This window comes from Ursus americanus, chromosome 33, assembly GCF_024610735.1.
Source record: "Ursus americanus isolate L20-20 chromosome 33, mUrsAme1.1.p, whole genome shotgun sequence".
NCBI classification, from domain to species: Eukaryota; Metazoa; Chordata; class Mammalia; order Carnivora; family Ursidae; genus Ursus; species Ursus americanus.
The window spans coordinates 16,950,968-16,963,150 of NC_142159.1; the positions used below are offsets into that span (position 1 = coordinate 16,950,968).

The 12,183-nt window shown below is 51.8% G+C and overlaps 1 protein-coding gene across 3 annotated transcripts; it reads left to right on the forward strand.

Moving 5' to 3' along the window:
* The first annotated feature begins 3,008 nt into the window (after positions 1 to 3,008).
* LOC123782118 (aflatoxin B1 aldehyde reductase member 4-like) lies at positions 3,009 to 11,085 on the forward strand. 3 transcript variants are annotated; one of them, XM_045781993.2, is made up of 7 exons: positions 3,009 to 4,146; positions 6,195 to 6,382; positions 6,537 to 6,641; positions 7,334 to 7,430; positions 7,666 to 7,765; positions 8,615 to 8,744; positions 9,734 to 11,085. In XM_045781993.2, exons 1-7 carry the CDS (start codon positions 3,933 to 3,935, stop codon positions 9,962 to 9,964), a joined length of 1,065 nt encoding a protein of 354 aa, XP_045637949.1. In that variant the 5' UTR covers positions 3,009 to 3,932; the 3' UTR covers positions 9,965 to 11,085. The 3 variants fall into 3 exon arrangements, with proteins under 3 accessions (XP_045637949.1, XP_045637950.1, XP_045637951.1); XM_045781994.2 differs by lacking the exon at positions 3,009 to 4,146 and adding an exon at positions 4,180 to 4,714; XM_045781995.2 differs by lacking the exon at positions 3,009 to 4,146 and adding an exon at positions 4,742 to 5,479.
* Positions 11,086 to 12,183: the final 1,098 nt, after the last annotated feature.

The window sequence follows — 12,183 nt, forward strand, 5'->3', positions numbered from 1 at the left end:
CTCGGGATATACTGGGGACGCTGTGAGAAGAATCCACCCAAGTCTACAAGGATTGCAGGCATGTCTGATGGCGAGTACCTGCCTTGGCTTCTGGCCTGGAGAGGCTACTAAGAGTTAACCCTAGAGATTTCTTACAAAAAGTTCCAGGAAGGGCGCCTGGGTGGCTGGCTTGGGTGACTGCCTTCAGCTCAGGTCATGATCCTGCATGGGAATCTGATTCTCCCTCTGACCCTCCTCTCATGTGCAGGCTCTCTCTCTCTCTCTCTCTCTCTCTCTCAAATAAATAAATAAAATCTGGTAGACCATGGTAGACCAGAAAGTAGAAACAGATAAATCCGCCATGACAGTTAGAGACTTCAACATTCCTCTCTCAACAACTGATAGAACTCGTGCCCAGAGAATCAGCAAGGATACAGAACTCAGAGGGGCCATCAACCAGCAGGATCTCCTCAACATTTATGGGCCAGTCTACCCAACAACTGCAATAGCTTCACCGTATCAATGTCAGTACTCAGGTTATGCTATTGTATATGGCTCTGCAAGATAGTACTTGGGGAAACTAGGGGAACCACAGAAAGGGTACGAGGAATCGTTCTGTGTTATTTCTTACAACTGCATATGAATCTAAGATTACCTAAAAGATTAAAAATTAATTAAAACTTACTTCTCATTTAGAAGTACTCAGAAAGGTTATACATGTCGGTCTTGTAGTCCTAAAACCTGTGTTTAGAATGAGCACAACATAATCTCAGACTGAAAAACTCTATCTTCATTGATTTAGGAAAAGATCATTAGTAGACGAAACCGTAAGAAGAAAGATTGGCAGGGAACATTATGTGGAGGGAGCGGGCTGACATCCCATGAACCCACTGCTTGATCCCAGCATTCCTAGGAGTGAGTCAGCCATGCTGTTTGTGCCTCCCTGGTGGGATGCATCAGGAAGTACTCAGCACACTGATGAAGTATTCTTTTCTTTTTTTAATTGAAATTCAATTAGCCTACATTCAATATGTCACTGATGAGTTATTCTTAAGAAAGAAAAGAAAAGAAAAAGAAACTAAGCTAGAATGTGATCTAGCCATTAGCATGAGCTTCCGTTTATAGGAATTATGAGGGGATTAGAGGAGCAAGTTGAATGAAACTATGACTTCGTAAACCGTATGTGGGACATACTGCAGCCCAATCAATGGGTCTCTTCACCAAGCAAATATAGGACCAGTGGTGGGGGGTGGAGGGCTTGGAGGGGCTGTAGAGAAGGCTGAGACTACTGAAGTTTTTTTTTTTTTAAGATTTTATTTATTTATTTGAGAGAGAGAGACAGAGACAGACAGAGACAGAGAATCATAAGCAGGAGAAGAGGCAGAGGGAGAGGGCGAAGCAGATTCACTGCTGAGCCGGGACCCCAATGCAGGGCTGAGTCTCAAGACCCTGAGATCATGAGCTTAACCGACTGAGCCACCCAGGTGCCCCTCTTTGTCCTTATGAAATGTTCCTGTTTGGCTTTGGTAGTGTTCTGAGACCTACTTTGATATTCATATAGACATTCCAACTTTCTCTTACTTAGCTTTGTCAAGGTAAGTCTTTTTCTATCCTTTTACTTTTAACCCATCTCTGTTTATATATTTCAGTCAGTTTTTAATTACTTACTATATAGTTGGGTTTTGCTTTTTGAGCCAATCTGACAGCCTCTGGCTTATTTCATGGCGGTATTTGTATCATTTGTATTTAGTGTAATTATCGAGACGATTGGGCTTAAACCTATCTTGCTATTTGTTTTCTGTTGTTTCTTCTGTTCCTTGTTCCTTTTTTTCATATTTATCTGCCTTTTTTGGTTTAATTCGGGTTTTTTTATGATTGACTTTATCTCTACTATTTCCTTTTTAGCCACACCTCTTTGTTTTATTGATTCGGTGGGTGTTTTAAGGTTTATCATTTACATTTTTAACTTAGCACAATGTACCTTCCAATCATAGTACACCAGGCCACGTACACGTTAAACAGAATACTGCCTGGTCATTTCCTGTGTACTATAGTTTTTCCTCTCCTTTCTTTCTTTCTTTCTTTCTTTCTTTCTTTCTTTCTTTCTTTCTTTCTTTCTTTCCTCTTTCTTTTGTTCGTTCTTCTTCTTTCTTCCTTTCTTTCCTTCCTTCTTCCTTTCCTTCCTTCTAAGATTTTATTTATTTATCTGTCAGACAGAGAGAGAGAGGGAGTGTGAGTGCACAAGCAGGGGCAGCAGTGGGCAATGGGAGAAGCAGGTTTCCCCCTGAGCAAGGACGCCTATGTGAGGGCAATTCGGGACTCGATCCCAGGACGCTGGGATCATGACCTGAGTGGAAGGCAGACCCTTCTGCTGAACCACCCAGGTTCCTGGTGTGCTATTGTGTTCATATATTTTATTTCTACCTTTGTCGTAAACTTCTACCTTTGCATAATAAATAATACATCGTTAGTTTTTCCTTGAAACAGTATCTTTTTTGATGTTTGTATTAATATGGAATTTACATCCTAGTTCACCCTTTTAAGGTTACAGTTCTTTTTTCTATTTTAAGTGTTATTTATTTAAGTAATCTCTACACCCATCGTGGGACCCGAACTCAGGGCCTTGATCAAGAGTCACATGCTCTCCGGATGGACGCAGCCAGGTACCCCAAGGGTATAAGTCTGAACGTTTTGACTAAGGTATAGAGTCATGTCATCACCACCACAATCAGGATGTAGGAGAGCCCCATCACTCCCGAAACTTTAAGTGATCCTTCTGTGCTCCTACCAGCAGCCCCCGGTAACGACTGCTTAGATTTCGGTCTCTCTAGTATGGTCTTTGCAGGAATGGCATGAAATAGAACCATACACTCTGCTGAGCAACAGTTCCGATTCCTTCCTGTGACTCTGCTGATCAGTTCATTCCATCCAATGAACATACCCCAATGTCTTTATCCATTCTGCCGTGGAGGGACATTTCGGTGCTTTTCAGTTTTTGTCTATTACAAGCAAAGCCTCCAAGAAACACTGGTGTATAGGTTTTCGTGTGAACATAGGTTTTGCTGAGTCATATGGCAAGTTTATGTTTAACTTTATAGCAACGCAATGATCTTTTTAAAGGGTCAAAGATGAGGGGAACCTGGCTGGCTAGGTCGGAGAGCACGTGACTCCGGATGTCTGAGTTGTGAATTCAGCCCCATCTTGGGTGTAGAGATTACTTAAATAAACAAATTAGAAACAATGGTTAAAAATGAAAGTTTTAGATTTACCCACCTTGACCACCCCCAGCACTTCATTTTGTGCGCGTGTAAATTCAGATTCCCTTCCGTCTAAAATACTTCTGGGAGAGTGAGCGTTTGCTACTACCCCTGTTTGAGCAGAGTATGTTGCCTTCTTTTTGGAACCGGGTTTTCGCTTGGGTACGCGTATTCCGAGGCTCTCAGTTCCTTGTTTTCATCCGTTTCATTTTCATGCCACAGGGACGCGGGCTGGAGCCTCTGGCAGGTCCCCACTGGAGAAGCAGAGTGGCCTCTGGGAGCGCAGGGTGTCTGGACAGCTCGAACCAAGGCCTCCTCGCAGGACCTTTAGCACTTAGAGAACCCCCCTTCCCAAGGACCCCGGGACCCCGGGACGGCGCGGCCGAGGGAGGGGGAGACTTGGACGCGAGGTCCCTGGTGTCCCAGCCCTCAGCGTTCGGGAACGCTCCCACTAGCGCAGCTCCGCCTCCTGTGGCTGAGCCAGGCTACCTGCCAGGGAGGCCCTTGCAGCCCAGAGAAGGGAGGGGGCGGGGACACACTGTCCCGCTCCCTAGTCCCACCCGCGCTCCGCCCCCAATGCCGGTGGGCGGGGCCGGGCCCTGCTTTAAAGTGGCTTTGGCTCCTGCAGCCTAGTGCCTCGCGCCAACCCTAGAGTTCCACCTGTGGGGCACCGATTCCTCTGCTGCCGCCGCCACCATGTCCCGGCCGCTGTCCCCCCGGCGCCCCGCCACCGTCCTGGGCACCATGAAGATGGGACTCCGCATGGACGCGCCCTCCAGTGTCGCGGCCGTGCGCGCCTTCCTGGACCACGGCTACACCGAGCTGGACACGGCCTTCATATACGCCGACGGCCAGTCCGAGACCATCCTGGGCGGCATGGGGCTCGGGCTGGGCGGCAGCAACTGCAAAGGTAACCTCTACCTTCCCCTGCACCGTGCGGCGCCCACCCGGCCCCAGCCTTGGCCCGGCCGCCGTCAGGAGCCATGGCTTCGGGCCCTCTCGTGCGCTGACCTCCTCACAGCCGCGTGGACCGCCTGCTCCTTTGGCCCCATGCACGTGTCGTCCCGGACAGCCGGACAGTGCTTTGCCCTGACCAGCCTTTCCTCTCCCTTTCCCTTCCGAGGAGGTCTCCCAGGACCCTCCCTCAGCGACGTCCCCCTCCAGGTGCAGTCTGGAACGACTTGGTTCATCTTCTAGGGGGCACTGAAAGCGGTGGAATCTGGCGCTGTGCAGCCCCTGCCTCCTTCCCCGCCCTCCGCAGGGGCCCCTGAGGGCCTGATTGGCTGGAACCCTGCCCGTACTGTCCTGGCATTCCCTGGCAGAGCGCTGCCCGGATCCGACTTGGGAACCTGTGGGGCATCTGCTTCCTCCTTGCTCTGGCCCTAGACTTTGCTCCCTTGTGCTTCCGGGTGCTATGCTCAGTTGGCAGGGCCTCCCGCTTTCCGCGGGTGGCAGCGCCAGGGAGCCGCAGGAGCACGGTGGGCTGGCATGGGGGAGTGGGGGTGGTAGGGGATCTAACTACCCTCTGGGCTAGCCTCTGAGGTCCTAGAAGGGAAATGGACAGGAACTCACTCTGCGGAGCTCGGGTTCTAGAGAAGGCTGGGGAAGCCGGGAAGAGGGAGCACTTCTGGTGGGGGGACATTGAAGAAAGCTCCGAAGAGGGAACATTAGACATTGAAGAACTGATTGGTTTGCCAGGAGGAGGAAGAGGAGGACAGGCGTTAGTGCTGTGGGAGTAGGCGGTGGGTGTGAGATTTGATAGTGCCAGGGGTGTTGGAACAGGCAGATAGAGCTAAATGGAGGGTTTGTATAAGGGCAGGGGTACGTCCATCACCAATCTGATGCCATTTGAAAAGGTTCGGCAGTGCCGGGCAGTTCCCTAAAGTTCAGCAATGTCGGCTGTTACTGTTAGGATTACTAGCAATAATAGTGTTAGCACACGGCACCGTCTCTCCCTCCGGCTCTTACCTGTCCTCTGCTAGAGCCTGGCTTGGTTTCTCCTGTGATTCACAGCATGCTAGATCTGGAACAGTAAGAGAATGCCTGCGTCTCAGTGCTCGCCCTTTCTAGATCACCGGGCTCCTTCTCTGACCACTCTGGGTCTTCTTTCTCAATGTCTTTTTTTCTCCAAGCCCTCCTTCCCTTCCCTCCTTATGGTCAGAGCTAGTGGGGCCAAAGTCCTTGACCTCAGCTGCGAAGTTTCATTCACATGAAGAAGAGGTGGACGAACGGAACAATTCCAAGTGAGCGGTCCTGCCGCCTGCTCCTAAGTCTCAAGCAGTCAGATGACTTGCCTGGTGTGCAGGGAGGGCCACATTCCACGGGGTGCTCTCAAGACCGTTTCCATGGGTCTGTGGCCCTTCTCTCCCTCGGGTACCCCCTGACCCTGAAGCTCTAGATCCCTGGAATTGCAGGCATGGCTCCTCGTCTTCACCCTCTGGAATGACCCTCCCACCCTTCCTCAACTGGCAGCCTATGACTTCCCCCTGGAGACCAAGATTCAGATTGTAAAGAAAGCCTTCCCTGAGCTTACAGCGGGTCTCCCGCCTCTATGTCCTGGGCTCCCCCAGCACCTGGTGCATCCCTGCCTCACTTACTGTCATGTAGCCCCTTAGACAGTGAGTCCCAAAGGGCAGGGATCGCCTGTTGGGTCTCCCACCCTTAGGGCCTAGTAAATAATGCGTCGTAGTGATGACGTGAGCGATGATGACAATGAACACGTCCATTCACGTTCTGATCAAGCCTTGGGACCAGCACACAAAATAGTACCATGGTCACAACCAATTTATAGTTGAGAGGATTGAGGCTCAGAGAGGTTGAGTAACTTGGTCAAGGTCACAGAACTAGTAATGGCAGAGCTGGGACAGGAACCCAGGGCTTTCTCTTAGTCATTACTTACTCTCTCCAGTGTTTGGTAAACTGCCCTGAACTCTCATTTCACTCCCCGCCCCCCCAAAGTGAAAATCGCCACCAAGGCCAATCCACTGGGTGAGAATTCACTGAAGCCTGAGTGTCTGCGGGCCCAGCTGGAGACATCCCTGAGGCGGCTGCAGTGCCCCCGAGTGGACATCTTCTACCTGCATGTACCAGACCACGACACCCCCGTGGAGGAGACGCTCTGTGCCTGCCACCAGCTTTACCAGGAGGTGAGGCCGCCCCCGAGCTCTGAGAGAGAGAAGGCAGCAGGGTAGTCCCAGAGCTGAGCCAGGGACAGAACCCACTCCAGGGGTCCCCACCCGCCTCTCCTCTTACCAGTGTCCTGGGCGGCGGTGGGTTCTGACCCAGGCCTCTCCCCTGCAGGGCAAGTTCGTGGAGCTTGGCCTCTCCAACTACGCCTCCTGGGAGGTGGCCGAGATCTGTACCCTCTGCAGGAGCAACGGCTGGATCATGCCCACCGTGTACCAGGTGAGGCTGTGGCTGCAGGGCCCGTCTGCAGGGCTGCTGGTGATCCCCGGTTCTCCTGGCCCATGCCTGCCTCCTCTCCAGCGCAGCCCCTCCCCTGCTGACAGCCTGGGGATGCCTCCCATTGCATCTGCGGCTCTGGGCTGGCTCCCCTTCCTGTCCTCCTGTGCTCCTGGGGCCCTTCCTTCCTGCTTCCTGCCTGTGTGCGTCAGCCTGAACCATTCTTCCCTTGCTCCCGGCTACCTCGAAGTGCTCAGGCCTCGCTTAGATGGCTTGTCCCCTGAAAGCCTTTCCCGATGCCCCAGAGGAGCCTGTGATCTCAGGTCCTACTTCTCTCCTAGTTCATTCAGCAAACGTTTGGACCCCTGCTTGGTGCCGGACACTGCTCGCAGAACTTACTCGTGGAGTCCAAGTGCTGCTTTTCTTGATTGTACCTGTAGCCGCCCTACCTTGCTATTCGATCTCTCAGGGCAGGGGCCTTGTCCTGTTGGTGTGTGGATGGAAATTCCATGTGCAGCGCCTGGCTGGTGCTCAGAAATGTGGGCTGAATGAATGAATTTTCCTTTCCACCAAGTAGATGCCGTGTTTGTGAAGGTCCCAGGATTGTTAGGGTGTGAACTGCAAGCCCTGCCAGGGAAGCTGTGGGGTCCCTTCCTTTGATACGGGCACACCTGCAGCTGGCCTTCTACCCGCAGGGCATGTACAACGCTACCACGCGGCAGGTGGAGACGGAGCTCTTCCCCTGCCTCAGGCACTTCGGACTGCGGTTCTATGCCTACAACCCTTTGGCTGGTAAGGGCTGCTCTGGGGGCGGGTCCCCTGGGATGGGAGGCCATTTCTGGCCCTGGCTCTGCCTCTTCGTGATGGGGTAGAGGGCCGACCAGGACCTGGGAAGCAGTGAGGGGTTTGAAGAGAGGCCGGACCGTGTCCTCCATCCCTTCTGGGTCATCCCCTTCCCCCCCTCCCCAGTCCAGAACAGCCTCTGGGAGCAGGGTGGGCCGCGGTTCTGATGGGCGTCCTCCCGTAGGGGGCCTGCTGACCGGCAGGTACAAGTATGAGGACAAGGAGAAGAAACAGCCCGTGTGTCGATTCTTCGGGGAAAAGTATTCTGAGATCTACAGAAATCGGTGAGCGGGGGATGGGCTGCGTCAGGATGGCTTGGGTGCTGGGTCCCCTTTATTTGACGTGGAGAAATTCTAGGCGCCTTTCCTGGTGGTTCCGGGTCTCCCCTGCTGTCCGGACCCGTGTCTCTTGAGTCCTGCAGAAATGACCAAACTCGGCGGCGTTTCTAGTTTCCTTGGGAGCTCTGTGAGCAAAGGGTGACCCCCGGGTCTCATACCAGGTCTTCCAAGGCCTAGCGCTTCCCTGAGAAGTGTTTACCACTGGCCAGGAAGGAAGGAGCGAGCCCTGGATGCAGGCTCAGGATGGCTGGGGTTGAGTCATGCCCACCGCACCCCACCCCATACTAGTAACCTTTGCTTCACGAGGTAAAGGGAGATCAGGCAGTTCTTAAGAACTCATAAAGAGATGAAAGACGTCTTTGATGGGGCGCCTGGGGGGCGCAGTTGTTAAGTGTCTGCCTTCTGCTCAGGGCATGATCCCAGCGTTCTGGGATCCTGCCCTGCATTAGGCTCCTCCACTGAGAGCCTGCTTTTTCCTCTCCTTCTCCCCCTGCCTGTGTTCCCTCTTTTGCTGGCTGTCTCTCTGTCAAATAAATAAATAAAATCTTTAAAAAAACAAACAAACAAGCAAAAAAAAACCAAAGACACCTCTGAGGTGTTTGGTGAGCCCCCCCCCCCCACCTGCCTCCTGGGCCCAGTGGTTCTGCTCCCCTATCAAGCCAGCCGCTGCAGGAAGGGCGCTGGGCCCCCCACTCCGCAGTGTTGGGTGGCACAGCTCTCATACTTGGCTTTGTGGCTCTAGCCCAGCGTGACCCCGGGTTATTGACCCTTGTGCCACTCTCTTCACCTGCCCAGCTTCTGGAAAGAGAACCACTTCAAGGCCATTGCCCTGGTGGAGAAGGCCCTGCAGGCTGCGTATGGCGGCAGCGCCCCCAGCATGACCTCGGCCGCCCTCCGCTGGATGTACCACCACTCCCAGCTGCAGGTGAGCCGGCCGTCCGGGGGCCCCGCCGCCGCCCCTCGTAGCAGAGCCGGAATCACTTACCTTGATGTGATTTCTAAGTCAGATTTCATTGTTTTTTTCTTGTCTTTGTTTTTGTTTTGCCCCAACGATTTTGTTTGGGGGTGTCTGGCTGGTTCGGTTAGTGGAACATGTGACTCTTGATCTCAGGGTTGTGAGGTCAAGCCCCATGTGGGGCATGGAGCCTATGTCAAAAAAAGAGAAAAAAGTTTTATTCGTAAGTACCCTCCACACCCAGTGTAGGGCTCCAACTCCCAACCCCAGACCCAGAGTCGTGTGCTCCCCACTGAGCCGGCCAGGCGCCCCACCGAATCAGTTCTCCCCTCTGAAGTCTCTCCTGCTGACAGAGCTGACGAGAGCCCTTCCGTTGTCCTAAGCTCCTGTCTGAGCGCCAGGCCCCGGATGAGGGCTTCGCTCACATGTACTTAGTTCTCCAGCCCTATGAAGTGCCAGTCCCCCGGATTTACAGATGAGGACATGGCTTCACACAGCTGTGCAGGGGGTAGAAAATTGCTCAAAACCCATTAGCGTCACTCACACTTCAGTGGGAGTTGGGGTCCCTCTCGCTCTGGCGTCCCCGGTCTCCCTAGCTACAACGTCCCGCCTGCATCAGCCTGACGCAGTTCCCAGTGTAGGACGCACAGGGAGTAGTTTCTCAAAAAACCGGGGCTAAGTGCCTGACATAGTTTCTGATTCCCGTAAGTAAGCCAAGAGTCACCCAGCTGAGCGGCCGGGCTGCGCTCTGAGCACAGGTCTGTCTGAGGATGAGCAGAGTGACGGCAGAGGGAAAGACGACAGGGTTTGAGTCACATGGTTAAAATCACTGAAGGCATCCCAGGTTCCTTATAGAACTGTATTCGGCATAAATAAACATCAGAGCCCGGGTCTCGGCAGGGGCAGGCTGGGAGGGAGGATGTGTGGCTGGAGTCACACCTGGCTGTCTACCCTTGCAGGGTGACCTTGGGGACGCGGTCATCCTGGGCATATCCAGCATGGAACAGCTGGCACAGAACTTGGCGGCGACCGAGGAAGGGCCGCTGGAGCCAGCCGTGGTGCAGGCCTTCGATCAGGCCTGGCAGCTGGTCGCCCAGGAATCTCCCAAGTACTTCTATGCCGACGAGTCCTGGCTGGTGCTGCCAAAGGCTTCTTTCTCTCCCGTCACCTCTTCAAGTCTCAAATCCTGACCAGTCTGCCTTAACTCGATTTAACTATCCAAGAAAATGCTCTTTTTTGATTGTCTGAATCGATGCAATATTTTTCTAGATTCCGTCCTGGCTCCCAGTTGCCTTCGCAATGTGTAAAGGCTGAGGCTGTGGTCCACTTGGGCCGTTCCTGTCTGAATAAAGCAGGCACTTGACCGGCTTGGGCCCTGAGTAAATCCCACGAACGTGTCTCCTTTACTGTCTGCCGCCTATTCTCATCTGCCCGGGGCTTACTGCCAACGGGGCAGAACCACGAGCTGCAGTCCCCAGAGGGCAGGGGCAGAGCCTGAGCTCTCAAAGGCAAGACTGAGGTGGCCGTCCCTCTGCTGCACACAGGAGAAGAAAAGCAGGCCGTGTACTCTGAAGTATACTTCTCTTAGCCAGAATCACCTGGAAATAGAGGCACTTAGAAGTAGAATCCTTGGGGCCAAAACCTACCGTTAGCGTCCCCACCAAGAAGAATAAGGATGCTCCTGGGCTCCTCCTGAGATGCTGTGTGACACATTTAACAGACTCTGTATTTCGGCGGCAGCTTTACTCCTGTCCTGGTGAAAGCCTCCTGTCTCCTTGTCATCTGTAGGACTCTCAGCCTTGCCCTGGGTCTCCTGCTGCTGGAGGTGGAAAGGTGGCATGGCAGCCAAGGTCCCCATTTTTCTTGGCAACCCCTGACTCCAATCACGGGGGCACCCAACACTGGGGAAGAAAAATCCCAGGTCTCATCGCTGCTTGGTGACCATTCCCAGTGCAGAAAAATCAGTCTAGCCCTGGGCAGGGCTGTGGGGTGTGGGCCAAGCAGCAGAAGTCCGCTTGCTTATCTTGAAGTGAGGAAGGGGGCTCCGCTTGGAAATGTCAGACCGGACCACCAATCAGAAACACGCTCTGTTCTAGGAAATCTCCCCTTTGCCATCTAGAGGGAGACACCTTGCAGACAAAATCTTATTCTGTACAGGAGCAGTCGCCCTCTCTTCTCTTCATCCACCATAGAATGCGTTCTTCCCTTAAGCAGGAAGGTGTAGCAGTTCCCATTCACAGTTAGCTATCCTAAAATCAAGTTGCTTCAAATGACAAACTCCCCCTGAGATTAAAGATTCAAGTCCAACTGGTTTTTTGTTTTGTCTTTTTTAAAAACAGAAATTCATTAACAAATCCTAAAATTCATGTGGAAATTCAAGGGACGCCCAATAGCTCTAAGCTTAAATAAGAAGACTCTGTTCTCTGATTCTTGATTTCAACACTTACCAAAAGCTACAGTAATAAAGACAGTGTGGTAGTGGCGTAAGGGTAGACGTACAGATCAATGAAATAGAACCGAGAGTCGAGAAATAAACCTTTACACGAACTTTCAATGATTTTAGACAAGTGGGTCAAGAAAATTCAATAGCAAGAGAATAGTCCTCAACAAAGGAAGCTGGGGCAACTGGATATCCACATGCAAAAGAATGAAGTGGATCCCCTTCCTCACACCATCCACACTCACACAATGAACTCTAGGATTGTAGCCCTAAGTGTCAGGCTAAAACTATAAAGCTCTTAGAGTATAGGAGTAAATCTTCATGACCTTGGACTAGGCAATGCTTTCTTAGATGACACCAAAAGCACCAACAACAGAAGACAAAAAAGAATTAGACATTATCAGAATGTAAAATATGTGTGCTTTAAAGGATACCATCAAGAATGTGAAAAAGCTGGGAAGCCTCGATGTCTCAGTCAGTTCAGTGTCAGTCTTCAGCTTGGGTCATGATTCCAGGGTCCTGGGACCATGTCCCATACTGTGTTCCGTGCTCAGTGGGGAGCCTGCTTCTCCATCTGCCTGCTACTCCCCCTGCTTGTGCGCTCACTCTCTGTCTCTCTGTCAAATAAGTAAAATCTTTTAAAAAATTACAGAATGTGAAAAAGCAACCTAACACAATGGGAAAAAAATACTTGCAAATCACCTACCTCATAAGGAATTTGTATCTATAATATATAAAGAATCCCTACAATTCAATGATAAAAGATAGAAAAACAATGGAAGAAACAGGCAAAGTCCCTGAATAGACCTTTCTCTGAAGAAGATAGACAGGGCCAATAAACATGTGAAATGCTGTTCAACATCATTACCCACCGGAGAAAGGAAATGAAAACCACAGCGATACCACTTTACACCCACCAGGATGGCCCAAGTAAAAGACAGACAATAGCAAGTGTTGACAGGGTGTGGA

Bases quoted from the DNA above. Each gene is read 5' to 3' on its own strand.
- LOC123782118 (XM_045781993.2), top strand. From the start codon at position 3,933: ATGTCCCGGCCGCTGTCCCCCCGGCGCCCCGCCACCGTCCTGGGCACC. The intron at 4,147-6,194 runs GTAACCTCTACC...GCCCCCCCAAAG, and splicing joins GGGCGGCAGCAACTGCAAAG to TGAAAATCGCCACCAAGGCC. The intron at 6,383-6,536 runs GTGAGGCCGCCC...TCTCCCCTGCAG, and splicing joins GCCACCAGCTTTACCAGGAG to GGCAAGTTCGTGGAGCTTGG.